The sequence below is a fragment of the Muscardinus avellanarius genome (genome assembly GCF_963383645.1).
Source record: "Muscardinus avellanarius genome assembly, chromosome: 20".
Lineage (NCBI taxonomy): Eukaryota > Metazoa > Chordata > Mammalia > Rodentia > Gliridae > Muscardinus > Muscardinus avellanarius.
Window position 1 is genome coordinate 20,604,722 of NC_137806.1, and position 25,787 is coordinate 20,630,508.

The 25,787-nt window shown below is 48.1% G+C and overlaps 1 protein-coding gene across 1 annotated transcript; it reads right to left on the bottom strand.

Moving 5' to 3' along the window:
* Positions 1–201: 201 nt before the first annotated feature.
* Positions 202–19,179, bottom strand: ECHDC3 (enoyl-CoA hydratase domain containing 3; the record flags this gene model as incomplete). Its single annotated transcript, XM_080717030.1, has 5 exons — positions 202–513; positions 7,046–7,246; positions 12,342–12,439; positions 13,682–13,803; positions 19,028–19,179. 5 exons carry the CDS (start codon positions 19,177–19,179, stop codon positions 202–204), a joined length of 885 nt encoding a protein of 294 aa, XP_080573156.1.
* Positions 19,180–25,787: the final 6,608 nt, after the last annotated feature.

Here is a 25,787-nt window from a genome sequence, read left to right on the forward strand (position 1 = left end):
CCACCTGGGTCTCACTACCCACCACTAAATTAGAGCTTCATTCACACTTTTCATCCTTTCCCTGATGGCCACTATTCGCATAACAAAGGCAGGCTGGCTTCTGAGGCCACCCCAGGCAGGAGCGCTGGTTGGGGGTCAGAAGCTGGGGGTTCCTGAGCACTGCCCACTGGGCTCCCTTCTCTATTTTCCCCTTATGGCCGTTCAGTGAGACCAGGTGGGCTTCCTTTTCTGGATGAAGGCCTTAATCCCCTCCTGCCCATCCTGCAGGGCCAGGTTGTCCACCATGGCCTGGGAGGTGAGGTGGTAGGCTGTCCTAAGGTCCTGGGGCAGCTGTTTGTAGAAAGTGGCCTTGCCCAAGGCCACCACCGGACGGCTCAGGGAGGCGATCTTCCGCGCTATCCTCATGGTCTCCTCCTCCAGCTGTTCTTCCGGGACCACTTTGCTGAGAAGCCCGTGCAGCAGGGCCTCCTGAGCAGAGATGGGCTCCCCGGTGAAGAGCATCGCTGAAGCCACCTGTGGGAGGAAGCAGGTGAGGTCACCGGGCCCTCAGGTGTCCCTCGCCACCTCGGGCCCCCCTTCCGTTTCACTCTGCTGAGGCCGCGGTCCTCTCCTACTATAACTCCACTTGTTATCTGCTTTCTCAAATGACATGTCATCCATCACCCTTGGTGTTAACGCCCCGACTCCTGCCCGCGACACGATCAGATCTTTCCAAGAGCAGAGAAGATACAAGCAGCCGGAGAGGGAGGGCCTCCCCCGGATCTGATTGCTCACTCCAGTCCGGGCAGGGGATCCCATCTGCCTCGTCCAGGATAGCGGCCCATCTGATCAGAGGCCACTGTAGGGGAGCCCATTACCCCCTGTAAACTAACGCGGCGCCGCTCTCTACCAGGAGCCCTGTCCACGGTGCCACCATCCCCGTCTGACCCAAAAGCGCAGCCTTGGGTCTGGGGGGAAGTGATCCACGTAAAGAAAATGTCTTCCAGGGACCAGACATAGCGCCAAGCCTGACTGTGATTTACAAGCAGGAAGATGTGGCCAGGAGAGGACCCACCAGGCCTCCTCCCCAAGTCCGCTGCAAGAAGTGCAAGCCGGGCATGGGGGCGCATGCTTGTAATCCCAGGAGGATTGCGGTTCGAGGACAGCCTCAGCTATTTAGCGAGACCCCTTGCAACTCAGTGAGACCCTGTTTCAAAATAAAGAATAAAAAATAGGGCTGGGAGTGTAGTTTGAAGGTAGAATGCCCCTGGGTTTCATTCCCAGCAAAGAAGAAGGAGAAGGAGAAGGAGAAGGTGGTGCACACTCCTCACCCTGCACGGGTCCTCTGTTCTGCTGCCCGCCACGCACGGGACCTTGTTCTCTAGGTCTGCAAACTGGCTTCTCTAGACTCAAACTCACAATGGACGAGAGGATCCCCAGGGACACGTGGACAGTGCAGGGGACCCTCTGCAACAATGGGGCATCTTTGCTGTTCCTCAAACAAGCCAAGCTGCTGTTTGCTGTTCCCTCGGCCTGGAACGCTCCCTCCCCAGGTGTCCCTAAGGACGGGCAGTCTGCACCTCCTGTAGGTCTCCGCTCATGTATCACTGTATCAATGAGGCCCTTCAAGAATGTCTACTACAACTGTCAAACCTCAGCCAGGCATGGTAGCGCACACTTGTAATCCCAGCATTTGGAAGGCTGAGACAGGAGGATTGCGGTTCAAGGACAGCCTCAGCTACTACTTAGTGAGGGCCTTTGCAACTCAATGAGACCCTGTTTCAAAATAAAGAATAAGTGGGGTGTGCTGGCGCACGCTTGTAATCCCCGCGCTTGGGAGGCTGAGACAGGAGGATCGCACAGGTTTGAAGTCAGCCTTAGCTACGTTGTGAGGCTCTCAGCAACTTACTGAGACTCTGTTTCCAAATAAAATATAAAAAAAATAGATCTGGGACGGTAGCCCCGAGGTAGAAAGCCCCTGGGTTTCATCCCTAGTACCATAAAATAAAATAAAATAAAATAAAATAAAATAAAATAGTGCAGGGGGCAGCTTAGTGATAGAGCACCCTTGGGTGCCTCCAGCAGGCCTGAGGCTCCTTATCCCCAGCTTTCGGCCCCAGTAAGCAGCAAAGACCTAACACTCCAGCTTGCAAATTCTACTCTGCTCCAGTTAGACTATTAAGAAATCAGATTCGACAGACACACAAAATTAAAATGAGTAAGGGGCGGGAGGCAAGGGTCCCGAGCATGGCCAAAGCCCCATCTGGGGAAGAAGTGGTTCTGACTCTCCTGTGCTCTCTGGGAACACCTGGCTTTGCGTTTCTGAATGAGGCCAGCTCTGACCTGGGGGAGGTGACAGCTGAGCAAGGCAAGGTGTTTATAGGAAACCCTGACGATACATTATTAACTCACACCGAAGGAAAGAAGCACTTTACAATCAGGGAGGTCATTCACGCCCAGCCAGGTACAGTCTGGGTTGAACACAGGGTTAAGATGCCCATCTGTTCGGCCCCACTAGACAATCTGCAGTCCCAGGTCTTGGGCACTGCTGAACAGGATCGCTACTGACCAGCAGAGGGCACTGGCGACCCACAGATGAGCTCAGCCTGCAGGAAAAGGGCTGCGACTTCCGGTCCAGGGTCCTTCCCTATGGAAGAGGGTGGGGACAGGTGCCCTCCCGCATACCCGCTCCAGGAACCTGTGCACGGCGTGTTTGTAGGCATGCAGCCAAGCAAAGGCGACAGGCAGGTGTACGGGGCAGGTTTAGATGTTTGTGAATCCCAGGCAGGTGTTATTGGTCAGGATTAGATTTTTATAAATCTCAATTTCCCCACTGGAAGGGGGACGCGCAAGTCACCTCTGCCAGACACCTGGCAAAGCTTTAAGTTCTGACACACGGTTCCTCCGACAACATTCTGTTTATCAATACTGCAAGAACCACTAACAAGCCATTTCTGCCCATTAGTCTTGACCCCCAAGCTAGAGTCCTGCTCCCTGCTCCCAGGTAGTCACGCACTGATGGGTCCAGTGTGTAAGGACATCTAGGGACAGAAACGGGAACCACTGTCAGCTGCCTCTATGGAAAGACTGAGGTTGGGAGCCGAGTGACTCAGACTTTCTAGGGGTCAGAGTATGAGAAACACATCAAGTATTTAAGTAGACAATCCGGAAAATTATCTGCCCTGTCTTCTGAGAAGGCCTGGCTGTTGGCCAAGCTGGGTTTTTTTTTTTTTTTTTTTTTTTTTGTGGTACTGGGGGTGGAACCCAGAGGCTTTCTACCTCTGGGCTATACTCCCAGACCTTTTTTATATTTTATTTGGAAACAGGGTCTCGCTAAGTTGCTGAAAGCCTCACTGAGTAGCTGAGGCTGGCTTTGAACCTGTGCGATCCTCCTGTCTCAGCCTCCCAAGCGCGGGGATTACAAGCGTGCGCCACCACGCCCGGCTGACCAAGCTGTTTTTGAGAGGGAAAAGCTACTTGGATTTTGTTGTTTTTGGTATGGGGAATTGAACCCAGGGGTATTCTACCTCTGAGCTATACCCCCAGCTCTATTTTTTATTCTTTATTTTGAAACAGGGTCTCACTAAGTTGCAGAGGGCCTCACTAAGTAACCGAGGCTGGCCTCAAACCTGCGATCCTCCTGTCTCAGCTTCTCAAGTACTGGGATTACAAGCTGCACCACCACATCACCACTCTGGTTTTTACAGTGTCCCTGAACCTTGATCTGTCACTCTGGACAAGTTTATGCAACATGGCCCTGAGATTTGAACTTCTTTGGAACTGAAGGCCTGTTTTTGCCACATTTTTCTCTCTTCCTTTTCAAAAAACTAATTTAAAATTTGATCAATATGATACAGTGTTAAGTTTCTAGGAATTTGTTCTAATAAGCCTTGATTTCAAAGGTTTTGTTTAAGAAAGAATGGGTGGGTTGATTGTCAGGTTTCAAATGTCTTAGCATGACACATTCTAGCAAGTCAGGTATCGAAGAAGATGAACAGCCACCAGGAAGACCACCGTGACCGGCTACGTTTTGCTTGGCAAAAGCCTTATGTTTTGTTAGTTTGCTCTGATGATGGATTTGTAATTGTGTGTGTGTGTGTGTGTGTGTGTGTGTGTGTGTGCGCGCGAGAGCGAGAGAGCGAGGGAGAGAGGGAGAGAGGGAGAGAGGGAGAGGGAGGCAGACAGACAGACTCTGGGGATGGAACCTAATGTCCTTCCTCTGAGCTATATTCCCAGCCTTATTTTATTTTTTTATTTGAAACAGGGTCTTCCTAAGTTCCTAAGGGCCTTGCTAAATTGCTGTGACTGACCTTGAACCTGTGATCCTCCTGTCTCAGCCTCCCAAGTACTGGGATTACATACCTGCAACACGGACACCTGACTACTGTAACACATGTTAATGTACTGGCACAAAGTAGCAACCTCAGAAACAGAATGAATATCTATGCTTCTAATCTGGACAGAATAACAAAAAGTCCCCGTCATTGGAGGACATTTTAGCAAGCTGTCCCCTTTTGCGGTGTGCGGGCACTGTGGGGTCTGGCTGTGAGGCCTGGCCGAGGAGGTGGAGATCAAAGGACTCCAGCAGTGGGGGGAAAGTGGCCCTAACCACCGCCGGCTCCAGCCCATAAACCTAGCTGTCAGGCGCCTGTCAAGACCACCGGTGGGGAAAAGCCACGACTGTAATGATGCCTCCCTCCTAGTGCCCCGTAGAAGCCCCTAGTGTGTAAGACAGGGGCCCCTGACTCTCCTGGACTCTCTCCCTGTCAGGAGCCTCCTCCCAGATTTATCCCCAAATAAATCTGCTCCTGCCGTCGAGCTGTGCGCTCCTGGTCCCGACATTTCCCAGCATATTTACCGACAGCGTGGATTCTACTTCTGGGCAACTTTCCAAAGTAACTATGGTTGCGGGTGTGTATCTTCGGAATCTGCTCACAAACACACTCCTTTTTGAAAACTAAGGGGGTCCAGAGAAGGAAGAAGAGCCTCCCAAACTCCTTGGTTCGCTGAGTCTCCTTGAGTCTCCTTGCTTTTGTGCCTTAGGCCTAGGGTCAACTGCTGAATTTTGTAGTTGTTGCTAAAATAGATAATATAGTCTAGAAAGCAGTCTAGTTTCTCACTTGCTGTACATATGTCTTGGCCTCTCCCTTCTTTGCAGATTTCCAACTCAAAATGAGAGTGTATTTCTAGAAGAAAGATACTGTTGGTTTCCACTTAAGGGATGTTCCATAAAGATTATTTTATTATATCACGGGGGGTGATGTCATATCAGTTTTTGTGATGAAAACGGACTTGGCTGTAGTTAATAAGAACACGACAGCTTTGTAACCTGGCTGCTTCTTGGGATGAGTCAACACAACATGCCAGGATATTCGTGTTCCTAAATGGGACTCTCGTTGCCCCAACACACTCAGTAAATCAGCTACTGTAAATCTTTTTTGAAATTCAAAAACCCAAATATAATGGTGCATGCCTATAATCCCAGTACTTGGAAGGCTGAGACAGGAGGATTGAAGGTTCAAGAACAGCCTCAGGCCGGGCGTGGTGGCGCACGCTTGTAATCCCCGTGCTTGGGAAGCAGAGACAGGAGAATCGGGCAGGTTCGAAGCCAGCCGCGCGCACTGGCTTAGGAGACCCTGTTTCCAAATATATAAAAAAAGGTAAAAATAGGTCCGGGAGTGTAGCCCGGAGGTAGAAGGGCTTCCAGGAACCCCAGTACCACCAAAAAAAAAAAAAAAAAAAAAAAAAATAGCCTCAGGCTGGACGTGGTGGTGCACGCTTGTAATCCCTGCGCTTGGGAGGCGGAGACAGGAGGATCGCACAGGTTCGAAGCCCTTTGCTGGCTTAAGAGACCCTGTTACCAAATAAAAATATAAAATAGATCGGGGAGTGTAGCCCGGAGGTAGAAGGATTCCATCCCCAGTACCACCAAAAAAAAAAAAAAAAAAAAAAAAAAAGCCTCAGCAACTTGCGAGACTTAGCAACTCAGGAGGATCGCGCAGGTTCGAGGCTTAATAGACCCTGTTTCCATAAAAAAGTAAAAAATAGGTCTGGGAGTGTCGCCCGGAAGTAGAAGGGTTTCTAGGAACCCCAGTACCACCAAAATAAATAAATAAATAAACAAATAAATAATAAATATAAATAAAATAAAAAAGGACTGCAGGAGTAGCTTGGAGGTAGAGTGTCCCTGGGTAAAATCCCCAGTATAGCTGGGTGTGGTGGCTCACGCTTATAATCCCAGCATTCGGGAGGCCGAGACAGGAGGATCGCGGTTCGTGGACAGCCTCAGCTACTTAGGTCCTCAGCAACTCAGTGAGACCCTGTTTCAAAATAAAGAAAAAAAAAAATAGGGCTGGGGTGTAACTTGGAGATAGAAGGCCCCTGGATTTTATCCCCAGTAATGCAAAATAAATAAATAAATAAAATAAATAAATAAATAAAAGAAGAAAGAGGAGGGCCATCAACAGTGTTACCCAGCAACTCGACCCCAGCCTCTACATACCGCGCCCGTGTCAGAACGCTGCTAGAGTTCATGGCCGGCCATTCATGTGACAAAACAGCCTCAGCTATTCAAAGAAGATCGCCCAAATCGTATGTCTTTATGAAAACCTAACTAGCCGCACCGAGACCACAGGTTGGCCCCAGTCTAAGGAGCGGTGGGGACCCGGCGGCTGCCACTCTCCCTGGCTTTACTGGCGTTAGAAAGAATACTGGCACCCCCAGCGCGGAACCTTTGGGCGAAGATCCCGATGAGAACAGGGCTTTCCTTCTCTTTCCCTCTTCCTCTTTTGTACCGAGGATTGAACTCAGGGGCATTCTACCACCATGCTACACCCCCAGCCCTATTTTACTTTTTATTTGGAAACAGGGTCTCACTAAGTTCCTGAGAGCCTCACTAAGTTGCTGAGGCTGGCCTCAAACCTGTGCTCCTCCCATTTCAGCCTCCCAAGGACAGGGATTACAGGTGGGCACTACCACACCACACGGGGCTTTACATAAGCTAATTCTGCAGCCTCCTGGGCGCTGCAGGATGACTGTAGAGAAGGGAAAGAGGGAGCCGACTTACCTTCCTGGGCACTGCTCTCCCCAGGGCGACCCCAGGCGTGGAGCAGAAGAGCCCGACGTTCACCCCGGGAGTAGCGAAGGAGGACTTGTCGCTGGCCACGGCCAGGTCACAGCTGGCAACCAGCTGGCAACCGGCAGCTGTGGCCAAGCCATTGACCATGGCGATGACGGGCACGGGGTGGTTCCGGATCTGCATCATGACCTGAGGGGACAGACGCGCCCAACCTCACCTCCATGCAAACCCAGGAGGCTCGGACACACCTCTTTTTTTGTTTATTTTGTACTTTTTGTGGTTTAGAGGATTGAACACAGAGACATTCTACCTCTGAAGTACACCCCCAGACCAATTTTATTTTTTATTTTTGTGCTACTGAGGGTGGAACCCAGGGGGCTTTTCTACCTCTGGGCTATACTCCCAGACCTATTTTATACTTTATTTTGAAATAGGGTCTCACTGAGTTGCAGAGGGCCTCACTAAATAGCCAAGGCTGTCTGCAAACCTCGATCCTCCTGTCTCAGCCTCCCAAATGCTGGGATTATAAAGTGTGTGCCACCACACCCGGCTTCCCAGACCAATTTTTTAAAAATTTATTTATTTTTTTTGCGGGTCTGGGGATAGAACTCTGGGGCATTTGACCTCTGAGCTACACTCCTTGCCCTATTTTAAAAAATTCTTTTTATTTATTTATTTATTTATTTATTTTTGATGGTACTGGGGTTCCTGGAAGCCCTTCTATCTCCGGGCTACACTCCCAGACCTATTTTATATATTTTTTTATATTTGGAAACAGGGTCTCTTAAGCCAGAGAGGCTGGCTTTGAACCAGCGCGATCCTCCTGTCTCCGCCTCCCAAGCACAGGAATTACAAAGGTGCGCCACCACGCCCCGGCTCCTTTTTGTTTTTTTGAAACAGGGTCTCATTACGTTGCGCAGGGCCTCACTAAGTAGCTGAGGCTGTCTGCAAACCAGGATCCTCCGCTCTCAGCCTCCTGAATGCTGGGTAAGCGGGGACCCATCACAGAGCCCAGCTAAGTCTGCGAGGTGACAGTCCCCTCTGCCTGAAAAAAATCAGCAGCATGATTTTTTTTTTCCTCTGGGGGACAAACAGAGCCCTTCACAATTAGTTCCTGTTCTCCCAGTGCCTCTGTGATACCCTGTGTTCAAAGTCTGAAATTGGTATTTGGTGCCTCCTCTTTGAAAAATTAAGGTGGAAAAGGGGACTTGAAGGCAGTTTCCTTAGTAATTACTTCTCAAATTACCACCGCGAATACTCTCTTAATTCTGTTAAAGTGGGGATGGGGGACACCCTGCTGTCATCAGAATAAAGGAAATTCCTGAAACAGCCTTTGGCACAGAAAGGAGGGAGCCCGCGTGCGCCCGCGTGGCTCCCCTGCTGCGCTTACCAGGACTTTAACTTATTTTTGCAGTGTTTTTTCCCAGATGCACTAACTAGATTGTGTTGCTATGGCAACTTCAATCTCTAAATCGCTGCTCTTTGAACCTTGGCAGAGAGGGCGGGAAGATGGGAGCTAAATCTGGGCTTTACCCCAAGGCAGCATCTCCAAGAAAACTGACCTTCGTTGAATTGAAGATTTTGCTTAGAAAAACTTATTTTTTATATTCATGAACACTTACAATCTATTAGCTTTTTTTTTTTTTTTTTTTTTTTGGTGGTACTGGGGTTCCTGGAAGCCCTTCTACCTCCGGGCTACACTCCCAGACCTATTTTTACATTTTTACTTGGAAACAGGGTCTCCTAAGTCAGCGCGCGCGGCTGGCTTCGAACCTGCGCGATCCTCCTGTCTCTGCCTCCCAAGCGCGGGGATTACAAGCGTGCGCCACCACCCCGGCTATTAGCTTTTTTTCTCTCTCTAAAATAGCCATCTATCCAGTCAGACACTCCATAAGCCCAGTGTAGACTACAGGTAGGATGCTGGTCCCCAGACACTGTCATGGAGCCGAGAAGCCTCTCTCTTCTAGTGACCTTGAGGTTGTCCTAACAGAATAGTGCAACGCACGAGCCAGGTGTGTGGTGGCGCTGGTGTAAGCATGCCTACTGCACTGCCTGCCACAGGAACACACACAATTATGTACATGATACCGGACGAGGGTAATTACTCTGTTACTAGTTTACACATTCACTGTGCGATGCATACAAAAATTCTGGGGGTGCTTGCAGTTGAACCCAGGGCATCGTGTGTACTAAGCATACTGTCTATCACTGAGCTATATCCCCAGCTCCTGTAGTCAACTTTTTGTAGTTTTTAAAGAGTCTAATCCTTCTACTTATTAAATAAAAAACCTTTACTGTAAAACTCTAAGCCACGTTCCACGGGCAGCAGCTGTGCTGTGTCCTGACTGCGTCTCCATCTCCTGAGCTTGGGTTAGTCTCGTGCTGTGCCGCGCACCGCGGCTTCAAGCGCAATGGGCCAGACCACCTTGGTTTGAGTAAGTACGTTCTATGATCTTCGCCCAGGGCTGAAGTCACCTTACAATGAGTTTCCCAGAGACTAGCCCTGTTATTAAAGGACTTAGGACTCTATCTTTAAGGCTACGCTATCATATTTTAATAGTACTTAAAAAAATCTTTTCTTGCTGTAGAGATCATCTGTTGAAAGTCTGATAAACACTGGTGATTTTCTTTCCAGAAAATGTACAATGTATGCACCCCCACATATCTCTATACATGAGACCCTTCAAGCTTGGGGGGCTTGTGCGCCCTTGGGGGAAGGTGGGGTGGGTTAGTGATGTAGTTTATTTTCAGTAAACTGGAATGGTTAGGGGAAGAATTCTCAAGACCTTTTAAAGTATTATTGCAAAGAAAAAATGATTTTGTTTTAGTTCTGAACATTGATTTAAATCTAATGTCCAGGAGTTACTTATGAAAAGCTAAGTTGGCTGGGATTTGAGTTGAGCAGTCTGTGTGTCTTGTCATCTACAAAGGGTTAGGATTTCAAAAATCCTCGTATCATCTGGACATGGTTGTGCACTCTTGCAATCCCAGAACTTGGAAAACTAAGACAGGAGGATCACAGGTTCAAGACCAGCCTTAGCAATTTAGCAAGTCCCTCTGCAACCTAGCGAGACCCTGTTTCAAAACAAGAAATTAAAAAAAAAAAAAAAAAGGAGGCTGGGAAGTAGCTTGGAAGTAGAATTCCTCTTGGTTCAATCCTTAGTACTAGAAAAAAGAAAAAAATCATAGTAAAGAAATGCTTGCGTTATATGGCACATAACTGACCACATTAAGAATGCTTATCATGTTGATAGGAAGTCTACTTCTAAGAAATAATCTGAAATAGGTAAAGAACTCTATGATAAAAAATGCTCACCAAATTATTGTAAAAATCATTACAAAACCCTGTAAAATGTAAGTACCTCAAAATTGGATGACTATCCCCTGGTGTGCCCTGTTTTAGAGGTGTGGTCCCCAGGGGCACTATTGGGGGTGTGGGGGTGGGGTGTGGGGCGTTGTGAGTTCCTTAGGTCTTTGGTGGGCATGACTTCAGAAGGGACTGTTGGGCCCACTGCTTCCTTCCGCTGCTTCCTGGCTCATGATATGATCAGTACACTCTGACACATACTGACACATACACCCTGACATTGCCAGCCTGTACCCTCACCAAAGCCCTAAAGCAGCTGGGCTGTCCAGTCTTGGACTTGAATATCCAGACCATTATAAAGAAGCCTTTTTTCTCTGTCAGTTAACTGCCTAAGGTATTTCGTTATAGTAATGTGAAGGTGACTGATACAATGACTCTGTAAATGAAACTATATCCACTTGCTAGAACACAGCTTTCTCAGTGAGATGAAATATTCCAGCCAGGCTTGGTGGCGCACACTTGTAATCCCAGCCTTTGGGAGGCTGAGACTGGAGGATCACGGTTTGTGGCCAGCCTCAGCTACTTAGTGAGGCCCTTTGCAACTCAGTGAGACCCGGTTTCAAAATAAAGAATAAAAAATAGGTCAGGGGGTGTAGCTCAAAGGTAGAATGCTCCTTGGTTCTATCCCCAGTACCAGAAAAAAAAAAAAAGAAAGAAAAAAGAAATATTCCAAAGGAAATACCAGCACAGTGGCCCGGGGCTTCTGCAGAAATCTGGAGGTGTGATGTTCAATCTGTCACAAGCTGCCTCACCCTGGACAAGTCAACCCAATGCTCCAGTTTTCACACATAGAAAGTCAGTATAATATTAGCAACAACCTTACAGAGCATGACAGTTACATCAATGACCATGTCTAGAGTGCTTGAAATATCACCCGGCACATGGTAATGATATTGCAATATACAATTATTACTCTAATCACACCTATATGTGATTATTCAAATTAATAGGTACATAGGGGAATTATTAAAAATAAAAATAGCAAAATATTAATTATAGTTTTCTCTGGGTGGTAATAATATGGCATGGCATTAGTCATTTATCTTTCTTTTGTTTTTGTAAATTTTGTAAATTTCCTCTAGTGAGTACTTATTATTTTCACAAATAAAAATATTTTAAGTGAATGAATAAAACATTAGGTTAAGTCATCTTAGGGTCAGGTTATGACACTGTATTATATGTCTTGATTCCCAGTAGTTTCAAGTTTCAGTTTGCCAGGAAACATTTTTCTCCCTATTTTCCTCAGTATCTCGCAACTACTGTGTTTAGAGACAGTACTCAATAAATACTCATTAAATGAACAACATGTCACTTAAAGTTGAATTCTAGGTTCAATTTTTCTGTGTGTGATTCAGGGGTTGAATCCATTTATAAACCACCCCAAGCTATTTGTAAGTCTTTTTTTCCTCGATGGCTATTGGCGATATTTTTCTTTAATATAGTAAAAGAGGCAGAAAAGAAAATCAAAGAGGTTCATTTTCTCCTCAGAGGTGGTGATTATAGAAGTCAAGTTAAATTAAAAAAAATAATTTTTATTATCTCCATTTACAAATGTTCTCTTTCCCATTAACAGGGTAGTTTTAGTTTAAAAACATTAATGATCACAATCTTAGCTTCTTCCTCTCTAAAGATGTACATCGTTCAGCTCTTACTCAAAACCTGTAGGGCACCCCCCGCCCCCCAGTTCTGATACATGCCAACCACAGTTCTGTTGTATAGCTTACTTTCTTTCCTACATACAATTATGGTCACTTCTTAGACACATAAGCCAAATAATTGCTTGGATGAAGGATTCACCGATGACCCTGGAGCTCAAGGCCTATATAAAATCTTCCCTGGAAAGCAGAAGCCTCCCTCCATGTTTAACTCAGTGGTGGGTCTCAGGCTCACAATACTGACTACTGTCAGCTTACTTACCTCAGAACAGGTCTGAAATACTTCAGCGTGATAATCATGACCTCGTTCTTCCGTCAGTTCCTTTAAGTCATGCCCAGAAGAAAAGACAGGCCCCTCAGCTATAAATGTTTCCAATTGAGAAAAGAAAAAAAAATGAAATGTCAAAAGCCAGAGATGGGCAGTTTTTAAATTTATCTACCGAGTGCCTTCAGTAGCCAATCACGTCTATGCTGTGGACACTAAGATATTCATGGCCCAGTTTTGATAAGAATAATTCCAGTTTCCTTGAAAACTTACAGCTAGAATACTGGGATGAAATTCCACGTGAGTCCTCTGCATCCTAGAAGTCAGGGTGGAAGCTGATAAAAATAGGCAATTACACAGGAGAAGTTTAGCTAACCACTATTTCTTTTTTCATTTGGTATTAGAGGCTGAAGCCAGGGACGTGCTACCTCTGAGCTACACCCTAGCCCTATTTAGTTTGAAATGGGATCTCGCTAAGTTGGTGAAAGTCTCACTCAGTTGCTGAGGCAGGCCTCACACCTGGGATCCTCCTGTTTCAGGCCCCCAAGTACAAAGATTACAGGCAGATACCACCATGCTGGGCTTTTTGTTTGTTTTTGAGACAGGATCTCACTAAGTTGCCTAAGCTGGTCTTGAATTTGCAAACCTCTGGCTTCTGCCTCCTATAGTTAGAATCTCAGGTGGGCCCCGCCACACCAGATAATTCTACAATTTTGGTGGGGAGACCAGTGTAGCAAAGTACGGCAATATTTAATTTCTTACAAAAAGGAAAAGACGTATGCTTCCACCAAACAGTATTCTTGGCTATAGTTTTCATAAGTAATAGTATTAGGACCAAGTACCCAACTACCAAGAATTTTATGTAAGCAATGTTTATCAAAGGAGTTTCAAAACAATTCTCCAGTTAAGCAAGGGGCTGCCCTCATTAACCAAGGGCTTCGTTCCTTCTCCTTCCTTCCTTCCTTCCTTCCTTCCTTCCTTCCTTCCTTCCTCCCTCCCTCCCTCCCTCCCTCCCTCCCTTCCTCCCTCCCTTCCTTCCTTCCTTCCATCCTTTTTTCTTTTCCCCTCCCTCCCTGCCTTTCTTTTTTTTGTGGTACTAGGTATAGAATCCAGGGGCATTCTACCTCTGAGGTACACTCCTAGGCCTTTTTATTTATTTTTTGTTTCTGAAAAAGGATCTCTCTTGATTGTTGAGAGTCTTGCTACATCGCTAAGGCTGTCTTCAAATCTGCAATCCTCCTGTCTCAGCCTTCCAAGTACTGGGATTACAGGCGTGTGCCACCAGGCCCAGCATAACCAAAGAATTTTGAGAAGCCCGTTCTGTGTATATCAAGTACCTGAAATTATAATGACTTTCAGGTCTTTGCTTTCAGCTTCATGAAGGATGTCGTTTTGGAGGGACTTCAGCATCGCCAGCGACAGCGCATTCCTCTTCTTTGGGTTGCTCAAGATGATGTTCCTGGAGAACACATTTTATAATCCCTGGGTCACGCACCAGTCTAAACGACGGAGGAGCCCTGCAGTTCCTCTTGGATTTGAGAGCTTTTTAAAACCAAGCAAGATAGATAGATAGATAGAAAGAGAGACTGGCTGGTGCCTAGTGCCAATTTAGAGGGTTCGTCAGCTCTTTGCAGTTACAGCAAAGTCAAAACAGAACAAGGACTATGTGCCGCCCAGGCTGGCTTCGCTCCCTGTCCCTTGATTTATTTCTCCTGTTCTCCCCACACTCGCTGTCAGAAACATGACTGCCACCTCTTAGAAAGGGCGAGTCACAACAGTTCCCAAATCATCTCTGCCCCAGGATGCGAGCTTTGTACAACAGCAGTAGGAGCCAGAGGGCCGTGACAAACAGTGCCTACCTTCACTATTTCCTGGCGTTCTTCAGAATAAATTTAGGAAGGGCGCCAAGGCTGGAAATCCTCCCCCACATCTCCTCCCACCCACCCCAGAGCAAAGGCAGTGAGATAGCACTGCCAATATGCTTATCTGCCAGCATTTTAAACATCTTACAGTGGTGTCCTGTCAATCTGCAAAAATAATTTGGGCTGTCTGAGAATGGTGCATAAAAAGCAAAAGGAAAAAAATACAAGAAGAGGGTTTTTCTGGACACTCCATCTCACAAATAGCTAGCATTCTAGGGGCCTGTTTTAAGGTATCCCACATGCTGAATAAAGCAACCGTGTCCTCATCTTACTGCCTTACATAGAAATATCTTCTTTTTACTGTTAAAAGAAATGAATAAGCCGGGCATGGTGGTGTACACCTGTAATCCCAGAACATGGGAGGCTGAGACAGGAGGATGGCAGGTTCATGGCCAGCCTCAGCGAAATAAAAAATAAAGCTGGGCGTGGTGGTGCACGCTTGTAATCCCCGCGCTTGGGAGGCGGAGACAGGAGGATCGTGAAGGTTTGAAGCCAGCTGTGCTGGCTTAAGAGACCTTGTTTCCAAATAAGCAATATAAAAAATAGGTCTGGGAGTGTAGCCCGGAGGTAGAAGGGCTTCTAGAAACCCCAGTACCACAAAATAAATAAATAAATAAATAAATAAAATAATAAAAATAAAAAAAATTTTAAAAAGGCTGGGAGTGTAGCTTGGAGGTAGAATGCCCCTGGGTTCAATCTCTACTACCAAAAAAAAAATGGGTATAAAGAACCAGACACTAGATTATTACATATCTGTTATTGCTACATACTATATTTTCCGGTGGAACCCAGAGACTTTCTACCTCCGGTTTATACTCCCAGACCTATTTTATACTTTATTTGGAAACAGGGTCTCACTAAGTTGCTGAGAGCCTCACTAAGTAGCTGAGGCTGGCTTCGAACCCGTGTGATCCTCCTGTCTCAGCCTCCCAAGCGCGGGGATTACAAGCGTGCGCCACCATGCCTGGCTCTACCTACACATGCTTTCTGCCTTTCTGTTCCTGTTTTAAATCCATGTTACCTATTGCTATGGAGTCAACTTGGCTTCTCCATAAATAGCATTCCCTGCCATCGCATTTTGGAAAACAACTCTGGTGACTGAACTTACTTCAGTGCGGGATCTGTTTTCTTCGGCAGACCATTTCAATGTGGCTGTGGTTTTCAGGCGGCCATGACACTGACTCATTTTGCAAAAACATGCTCGCTCATAAATACAAAACTTACATTGCGTCAGATGGGCTGATTTTTTTTTTTTTTTTTTTTTTTTTTTTTTTTGCGGGTCTGGGGATGGAACCCAGGGGCATTTGACCTCCAAGCTACACCCCCTGCCCTGTTTTTTATTCTTTATTTTGAAACCGGGTCTCACTGAGTCGCAGAGGGCCTCACTAAGTAGCTGAGGCTGTCCGCGAACCACGATCCTCCAGGTCTCAGCCTCCCGAATGCTGGAATTACAAGGTGCGCCACCACGCCCGGCTCTGGGCTGATAGATCTTGCCGCCTCTATTTGGGGGAGTGGTGGCAGTGATGTTCCTGCTTATAACCTTGTAAGAGAGTAACCAGTGTGCTTGTTGCAGTACTACAGAAAGCTGCCATCTCATCTGACATGCGCTTACATTAATTACATTCTAAGGCCTCGGGCAACATTGTGCCCAAAGATCCCAGCCCCGAACGTCCTTGCTACGTGGCGTTATCTGTCCTTATGTGGGTCCCATTAATCCTTTGGTGAGGAGATTATATACACTGCCCTTGTGTTATCAGTTATGGAGTTCACCTTTCAGCCCTGTGAGGAGGCTCCTGGTGCCATCACTCCACAGATATTCTTCTCACAGGTCATCTTCTCATTGCAGAACCAAAGCCCTGGCCACCGGGGTCACCCTCTCCTGGAAACATATTCTTTCTCTCCTTTTTTGGTGTGTGTGTGTGTGTGTGTGTGTGTGTGTGTGTGTATGGTTTTCATTTGTTTGTTTGTTTTGGTGGTAGTGGAGATTGAATCCAGGGCCATGCTACCTCTGAGCTACATCCCCGAGCCCTATTTTATTTTTTTTAAATTTTGAGACAGGGTCTTGCTCAGTTGCTGAGGGCCTCCTTAAGTTGCTGACTGTTCCTTCTCGACTTATTTCTTGGGCTCCTGGCCGTCTGTTACCTCCTAAATGCCAGCGATCCTCAGAGGTTCATCTTTTGCCTATTTATTTATTTATTTATTTATTTATTTATTTATTTGTAGTACTGAGGATTGAACCCAGAGGCACTGTACTTCTGAGCTACATCCCCAACCCTATTTTATTTTTTTAATTTTGAAACAGGGTCTTGCTACATTGCTGAGGGTCTTAATACATTGCCGAGGGTCTTGCTACGTTGCCGAGGGTCTTGCTACGTTGCCGAGGGTCTTGCTAAGATGCCGAGCGTCTTGCCACGTTGCTGAGGCTGGCTGCAAGCCTGCCGTCCATCTGTCTCGGCCTCCCGAGTCCTGGGATTGCAGGCGTGCGCCACCACGCCCACTCTGCATCCTTCCTCCGTGGCTCCATCCATTATCCCCAGCAGCTTCCCTGAAGGCCTTGATGGCTGCTCTCTCTATGCTGACAACTTCCAGTCCTCAGTCCTGGTCCAAAGTTCTCTCCTGAGCTCCTGGCATGTGTGCTCACCAGGACTGCTCTGCCTGCCTGGGACAGCTTCCTCACGCTCCTGGACTTGCCTCTCTCCTCTCTCCCTCATCTCAGCACTGCTGCTTGGCTGTTCAAGCCAGGACCTGAAAGTTATTATAGCCTCCCTCCCATCCTTACTCCACTGGTCACCAACCCTGTTGATCATACCTCCTGAAAATCTCACCAGTCTGCGCTCCCCGAACAGCTAGCGCATTCAGGGCCTGTGATGCTGTGAACAGAGGGCTTGGCCAACACTGCCTAGCTGCAGAGGAAGTCTCTTCCAGGATGAGGTCGCTGCCAGGGCGTGAGACCTAAGCGCAGAGGTGAGAGCCGGCCCCTATAAAGGCACCGATGACCTGTCTGAACATCATCATTGTAAACCGCGAGGAAGTCTGAGAAGCGAGGGGCAGTCATGTCCACACGCAGGAGACGCCCAATAAGAGCCGCGGATTGGAATAAAGACACAAGCTGGCGTGGGGGGTTTTCACAGCCGGTCCCACCAATCCCAGCGGGGATGGATGTCACATCCGGTTTGGTGCCGTCTCTTTTAGACCCAGGAGGTAAGAACACAGGGCTGGTGCTGCCGATTAGACACCTTGGGAGGCTGAGGGACCTCCCTCTGATTCCTGGCAGTCCTACCTCCTGGCTGTGTGGCCTTAAACAAAGCTGTCACTTCCCTGAATGTGACGCCTCACTATAAAGTGGTTGCAATGTTATCTCCCCCGCAGGCTTTTGTAAGAATTAGGGGTGACGAATGCACAGTGCCTGGTGCCGCACTCAGTTCCTAGCTGGCCCTCCCGGCGTGACGCTGCGAGACCCAGCTTTGAAAAGGGACCAGCGAAGAGTGACCGGGCCACTCGGGCCCAACTGCTTGGTGCCTGAGACAGCACTCTTCAGTGCTTGATTTGGGGGTTTCCTTCCTAACCTGATTCTTAGCATCAGGAGAGACAGCTCCCACCACCTCTCTTCTCGATTCACCTCTAACTCCGGAGAACTCAATCAGCCGTCTTGCCATCTGGCTGCCTTGCCAGAAGTCAGGCCCCAGTTGTAAGCAGGCTTACAGAAACAGGACTTTGCTTAGCAACAGGCAAGAGGCCCCGTGTGGGTCCTGTGCTTTGGAAGAGCCCTGCTCTGTCTTCCTGCCACCCTCCATCCATGGGCAAGGAGTCCACAGGGCCCGGAGGCAGCAGGCTTCAACCTGCTGCAGATACTGAGGCCCTGGGATTCCCTGCCCAGGGGGGGGGGCACAGCAGTGGACAGAAGGACAGCAGAAGTGGGGACCAGCAGTCTACAGGTCTGGGTGCCAAGCCCTTTGCAAAGAGGGGTGGAGAGGGGGTGTAGAACAAAGAAGCTGGGAAGAAACAGAAAAAGCTGCAGATCAGGGCTGGCTCTCCATCCCTTGGGGAACACCTGGGAGGCTGAGGTCTTTAAATTCAAACAGGGCCTTCCAGGTCTCAGGAAGGGATACTTGTCAGAATAAAACACTTGGGCAGCTTGATTATAGCTGCTGAATTCTGAACCGTGCTCCCTTCTGTACCAGATACTGGGGACCCGCCTGGACAGAGCGAGGAGCCCTCCTGCCTTTATCACTCCACCGTCCAGTTCCTGCATAGATTAGCCTTTACATTTTTTAGGCAATTTGCACAAAAGGGCAGCGTGTGTCCTTTATCCGCTCTGGCCTGCCCTCCCTGGTCACTTCCGGGGAGGCCCTGGGAGCAGCTCAGCTGAGCCTGGTGTGAGGGGCACGGTGCCCTCCTGAGCGGGGCTTTCTCAAATGCCATGGCCGGGGTGGGCACACCCACCGAGCTGCCCACACTGGCTGAAAGTCCGATATCTGGACTGGGCTCTGTGGCCCTGAGGGTTCAGGGGAGTGCTGGGGCCTGTGAGCGGCCTATGGGCCAAGGACTCCTGTGCGCGCACTGTGCAGGGAATCATGGCCCAAGGGACGGGTGGCCAGACTTGGGGGTGAGGGCCAATCGCGGGTCAGTGGCGGCCAGGACAGCCCTGACCGCCCACCAAGCGCTCAGTGGCCTCGGCGGGGTGCTCTGAGCCTCCAGGCCGGGTTCCCAGGGTCCTGGCCCGGCCTCCCCGGAGGCCCCCTGCAGGGTCGGTGGGCTGACCTGATGCCGTCCTGCTGCCGCGCGCAGGTCGGCCGCGGCTCTGGCTCGGGCCCGCGGCTGCAGAAGCCGGCGGGGAGCAGGGTCCACGGGCCGCGCCGGAGCCGGCCGGGCCCCTTCGCTGAGAAAGCGCGCAGGCCCGCGACAGCGGCCATGGCCCCCCGAGGCCCAGCGGCCACCGGCGACGGGCGCTCCGGGGGTGCGGGTGCCACTGAGCCCCAAGCTGCAGCTGCCGCCGAGGCCCGATAAGCAGAGACCAGGCCCGGCCCGGCCTCGCCATTCCCCGCCCACGCGGACTCTGCCCGCCCCCGGACGCCCCGCCCCTCCTGGATCCCGGGGCGCCGGGACCCCAGGACCCCAGGACCCCGGGGCCCCCACCCACCCGAGCTCCGGGGCCCCGCCTGAGTCCCTGAGTTGAGCCACACCGACCCGAAAAGTAAGGCTGGCCGGCTGTTTGATTTGAGGTTGTGAAAGCCTTTTAAGGGAGGGGGACTGGGCCGGCCTGTCTGCACCGACACCGGGAACGTGCTGGGTGCCCGGCTTAGGAGGATCCGTGTCGTCAGGCGGCCTGTGGCTTTGGGCTGGGTTACCCAGTGCTTTGCCAGCGCCAAGGAAACGCCCCCAGGTCCCCGCGCCATCACAGGTCATCTCTGAGGTATGCTCAGCTCGTGGTCAGCTCGCAGAGGGCTGCTGAATGCAGACTCTTAGGATGCACATTTTCCAGGCTAGGTGTTTCAGATGCACCCAGGACGGAAGGGGGCCCTTTCCAGGAGCTCAGAGGCTGCGGGGAGACTGGCACCTCCGCGGCAGAACGTCCTCAGCCTGTCTGATCTGTCTGCTACTTACTTTCTCCAAGTGTCAAATTCCCCCAAGTGCGGAGATTTGGGGAAGGCATGGAATAAACAGCCTTAACCCTCAGGATCTTACTGTCCCTGGGGCGGGTGCCAGCTCCAGGACCCTGTGTTCCTTCCTAGCAAGAAGTTGTTGTTGTTGTTGTTGTTGTTGTTGTTGTTGTTATTGTTGTTGTTGTTGTTGTTGTTTTGTACTGGGAAAAGAACCCAGGAGGTTTCTACTTCCAGGCTACACCCCAGAGCTGTTTTATTTGTTTGTTTATTTATTTATTGGTGGTACTGGGGGTTGAACCCAGGGGCTTTCTACCTCCAGGCTACACTCCCAGACCTATTTTATATTTTATTTGGAAACAGGGTCTCACTAAGTGGCTGAGAGCCTCACTAAGTAGCTGAGGCCGGCTTCAAACCTGTGCCATCCTCCTGTCTCAGCCTCCTAAGGGTCGGGATTACAAGCATCGGCCACTATGCCCGGCTTTAGCAAGAAGTTTTTGCCAGACTTCCGGGAAGATGGCGACCGAGAAAAGCGGGGCTTAAGAGTCCCGCTAACAACCAATCTCCATTACCACAAAAAGAGCGCCTTTCATAGCCAGAAAACACCATCACCAGAAAAACAAAAAACCCACCAGGCTCCAGAGAGAAAGCGGACTGAGAACAGAGCTCAGGGCCACAGAGGAGACACACGCGTCCTTCCCGCGGCAGCAGCGCCATACTGCCGGCGGCAGCGGCGAACTCAGCGGACGGCTACAGCAAGCCGAGGTGAGCCGATGCGGAACAGCCAGGCGGGATCTTTCGGCGCAGACAGCATTTAAAGCTCCCAGTGGCTGAGCTCAGCACACGCTGCAGGGATTCAGAGTGGAAATCAAAACCAGAGAAGAAAAAATACGCCAGCCTCATGGCCGAGGGCGTGGCAGAGGCGCCATATTGCCACCGGCGGCGGCAGCAGCAGTGAATTCACCGAGTCCAGTACAGCTACATCTACGTACTCAAGAACAGTGAGTCAAATTGCGGGCCACAGAGGAGAAATCCCAGTATTGTGCCTCCTGGGACTTGACCCAGTGAGGGAGTGGTGGTGGCAGAGATATCACACCATAGGAGAGCGTGCAACCTGGCACCCCCCATAGTTTAAAGCAGCCTCTATTGACTCCCTGGGTCGGAGACTCTGTGATACAACCCAGTAAAGGAGTAGTAGGGTCTGAGATAATACAGACTTGAGATCCAGAGCACCTTAAGTGAAGCCATAGTGACCCAAGGGAAGAACCCAGAGAAGGCACAAACCTCCGAAATCATGGGAAAGAGGAATAACACTGAAGTAATGAATGTGCACAACCCCACAACATCAGAACCTGATAAAACAGAAAATCAGAGATTTCTAGAAGATCAAATCAGGAAAATAACTGTAGAAATAATAGAGGTGCTTCGAAAAGAACTCAGAGAGAGCCAAAAAGAGATAAAGGATGCAATTAATGAAGTAAAGGCCTCAATTCAAAGCACAAACAACCGATTAGACCACATGGGGAACAGAATCTCGCTCTTAGAAGATGAGCAATCCAAAAATGAATGTTTCTAATCTAGAAAAAGATATCCAACAGCAGGAATCTGACATTGAAGAAATATGGGCCCATCTTAAGAGAGCTAACCTAAGAATAATTGGAATAGAGGAGGGAAAAGAAAGTGATACCAAAGGGATCAACAATCTCTTCAAGGAAGTAATAGCAGAAAATTTTCCAAATATAGAGCAAGAGGTTGATACACAGATCCAGGAAACTTATAGAACTCCCTTTAGACAGGATCCGAGAAGAGGATCCCCACGCCATATAATTGTCAAAATGACCAATGTGGAAGCCAAGCAGAGAATCTTAAAGGCAACAAAAACAAAGGGCCAAGTGACATTCAGAGGCAAACCAATTAGAATCACTCCAGACTTCCCAAACCAAGTCATGAGAGCCAGAAGGGCTTGGAGTAACATATTCCAAACTCTGAAAGAAAACAACTTCCAGCCAAAAATTTCCTATCCAGCAAAACTTTCTATCAAATTAGATGGAGAAATAAGAAGCTTCCATGACAAACAGAAACTGAAGGAATTTATGTCTTCAAAACCAGCGCTAGAGAAAATACTCAAAGAGATTAACTACAAAGAAGAAATAGGTAACACTCACCAGAACCAGAGAAACAAGATTTTCCATCCAACAGACAACTAAGATTGGTTATCTGTGGAGATTCATTATTTATGTTAGTCTTTTACCTATCTCTAAATTGTATTGTTTGCCTTTATTGTTGTTAATTTTTAGGATTTCTAGTTGGAATATTAATATACCTTCAGATATAGCATTTGGAAATATTTTATCCCATTCTATTAGTAACTTTTAACTCTGTTTACATTGTCTTTGGATATACAATATTTTCTTTTATTTTTTAAGGAGTTTGTATATTCTTCTGTTGCCTGTGCCATTGAAATCATATCCAAGAAATCACTGCCAATTTCAATGTTGTGAGGTTTTATGACCCAGATTTTCTTCTAAAAGTTTATAGTCTTAAGATTTATATTTAGGTCTTTTATCTAGTTTGAGTTAATACTTGTATGTGGGATTAGGTAAGGGTCCAATTTTATTCTTTTCCATGTAATTATTATTTTTCAACAATATTTAGTTAAAAGATTATTATTTCCACCACCAAATCTTCGTGGAAACCTTGTCAAAAATAACTTGACAATATAGGGAAGAAGTTAGCTCTAGGCTTGTATTTAACTCCAATGGTCTATATATCTGCCTTTAGAACAGTACTACACTGTTTCAATTATTGTAGCTTTATATGGTTTGAAATCAGAAAATATACATCTTCTAGCTTTGTTTTTGCTTCGAGATTGTTTTGGGTATCTAGAGTCCATATTCCATATCAGGATAGATTTTTTTCTGAAAAATAAATATATGATAGTTTCACCTAAAAAAAAGAAAAAAATATTCTCTGGTAAGAAAGAAAGCAAAAAGAAATATTGAAATGTTATCTTTAAATCATCAAAAGCTTGGTATCAGACAAATGAAACTGTTATGTGAGATTATCATTTTTAATTTTGGATAAATTGCTATAATACTAGATGTCAACCACTAAGCCAAGCATGGGAAGGAGGGATGGGGAGAGAATGGGGTGGGGATCGGGTGGGGGCTGACTGGGCGATGTGTGCATGTATGTCTACAAAAGTTTGTATCCCACTATGATGTATGAATACAGTGCACCAATAAAATAAAATTAAAAAAAAAAAAGAAGAAGTTTTTGCCAGGATAACGTCAACACAGAGGGAATGCTCAGGTGGGGCTTTTGAGATCACATAATGACTAAGATGTTCGCACTGGATTTCTTTGAGCAAGGCCCCTTTAAGTTCTTGGCTTCATATTTGGGGAGAATGCTGCAGGCAGGACAGGCACGTGAAATCTCACCTGAGATCACTACGCCCCAGCACTTTCCCTTCAGTTCCCTTGATTCCTGCCTCATGCAGGAAGTGGGATGGTCCTCAGACACTGCCTGAAAGAACAGGAGATCCAGAGAAACCTGAAAACGGCAGTTCTTGTGAGTTTTCAAAGCCCAGCACTGACTGGGCAGGTGGAGAGAACAAAGAGGGTGTCCCCCCCAATGATTTGGGGAAACACCTAACAATCTGAAACTAAGTTTCCAGCCCAGAGGCAAGATCGAAGATTTCCCAGGCCGCAGGGTATCAAGCCTGTAATCCCAGCACTCGGGAGGCTGAGACAGGAGGACCACAAGTTGGAGGCTCAGCAACTTATCGAGACGCTCAGCCTGAGAGTTCGTGGCCCTGTTTTGAGAGTTGCAAACACATACAAGAAGGAAATGGAGACAAACATCCTTCACGTGAATCAGACAGGGGTCGATAGAACCCGCAGAAACACGAGTCCATCTTTAAGCAGCACAAGACTCTTTTCAGATTCAGGATGGTTCTCGGGCCTCCCCGGCCTCTCATGAATTTCGTAGGGGCTGTTTGTCTTCCTTCTCTCTTGCTCAGCGTCCTTCTAATCCATCTTCTGCAGGGCCCTTCTCCCAGACACAGTTTGCTCCCCAGGTTGCTGGGAGGCCTCTCTCTGGCTTTGATTTATGTGGCCCTTCCCGCGCCGCGTGTCTCCGCTGCACAGAGGCGCCTTTGCTACCTTCCGCGTTTCCTTTAAAGACCCACAGACCCGTGGCACAACGTAGCAGGGGCACCGCGGACTCAAAGCGCAGCTGGAAGAGCCCGGAGTCTCGGCCTCGATGGAGGAACGAAGGAAGGTTTAGACTCTTCAGGGCGCAGACAGAGGACAGTGAAGGGCAGGTTTCTACCTTTTTGTGCAGTGGTTTTTGAACTTTTTTTTAAAAATTGATTTCAGGCCTTTCTTAGGCATGAGATGGCATGGTTCAGATTACAGTGGAAAGATACAGAAGCTTGCCCAAGACCCCGCGGGCATCTGCTCAACCTCTAGATCTGTTTTCCAGGCCCCTCGTCCTCCCCACACCTGTCTCCCAACCTCTAAAAGCCATCGGAGGGTCAAGTTCCCACAGAACAGAACTTGTTCCACACTTTTATAGTTTAATACAGCTATGGACGCCCAGTTCTATTATTTTATGTTTTGTTTAGAATCCAGTGGTCATTACTCAAATGCTTTACCAGGACCCATGGTTTCAGTTGGGTAAAAATTCTCACTACTTGCTGGACTGTCATCCTCCTATTTCATTCTCCCAAGTCCTGGGATTACAGGCCTGCGCCACCATGCCCAGCACAATGTGATACTTTTTTTGTGTGTGTGGTACTGGGGATGTAACCCAGGGACATTCTATCTCTGAGTGACACCCCCAGCCTCCAGCCCTATTTTTTTTATTCTTTATTGTGAAACACGGTCTCACTAAGTAGCTGAGGCTGTCCTCGAACCACGATCCTCCTGTCTCAGCCTCCCAAACGCTGGGATTCCAGGGTGTACCACTACTTCAGGCTTACAGTGTGATAGTTTTGATAGAGGTGTGCGTTGCGAAACGATAGCCACAGTCATGCGGGTCAGCCTATCCCTCACCTTGTATAGTTATCCCCGTTTTCTCATTTTCTCGTATTAGAAGAACACTTAGAATCTGTTTCCTTTGCAAATTTAAGGATACAGTACATTGTTATTAACTATAACCACCTTGCTTTATAATCTTCCTGGAAAACGAACTTTGTACCCCTCCATCACTGGCTCCCTAATCCCCACCCGGCCAGGCCCTGGCAACCACCTTCTGTTCTCTGCTTGGGTGAGTTTAGCATCCAGTCGTTGAGCTCTGCATGCACCTCCTGCTGCAGAGCCTGTGCACAGCATGGAAGTCCTCAGTCCTCACTGGCCATCGCCTCCAGCCCGACCCACGCCGTGTGTCTTAGAGAGGACTTCTCAGACTTCGATCTTGAGGCCATCGCCTTCTATTCTGTAATAGGGATCCTGTTCCTTTTCTTCATCTGCCTCATCACCATTTCAATCAGGTATTTGTTTGTGGAAATATTTCTCGGGCATTTCCCTCCTGATTCCACTGCAAGTTCTGGGAGCAGGGCCCGCACATCTTTTTCCATGTTGCACCTGGCACTGACTAATATTTGTTGAATGAGATTGTTGAATATATAAAAAGAATAAAAGTAAGCATTGTTTCTCTGCTCAAACCTTTTTCTGGGTCCTGCTACATCATCACCCAGAGAAACATGAAGGCCCCAGCCGGGCGTGGTGGCTCACGCTTGTAATCCCAGCATTCGGGAGGCTGAGACCTGGAGGATCGCAGTTCGTGGCAGCCTCAGCTACTTAGTGAGGCCCTCTGCAACTCAGTGAGACCCAGTTTCAAAATAAAGAATAAAAAATAGGGCAGGAGGTGTAGCTCGGAGGTCGAATGCCCCTGGGTTCCACCCCCAGACCCACAAA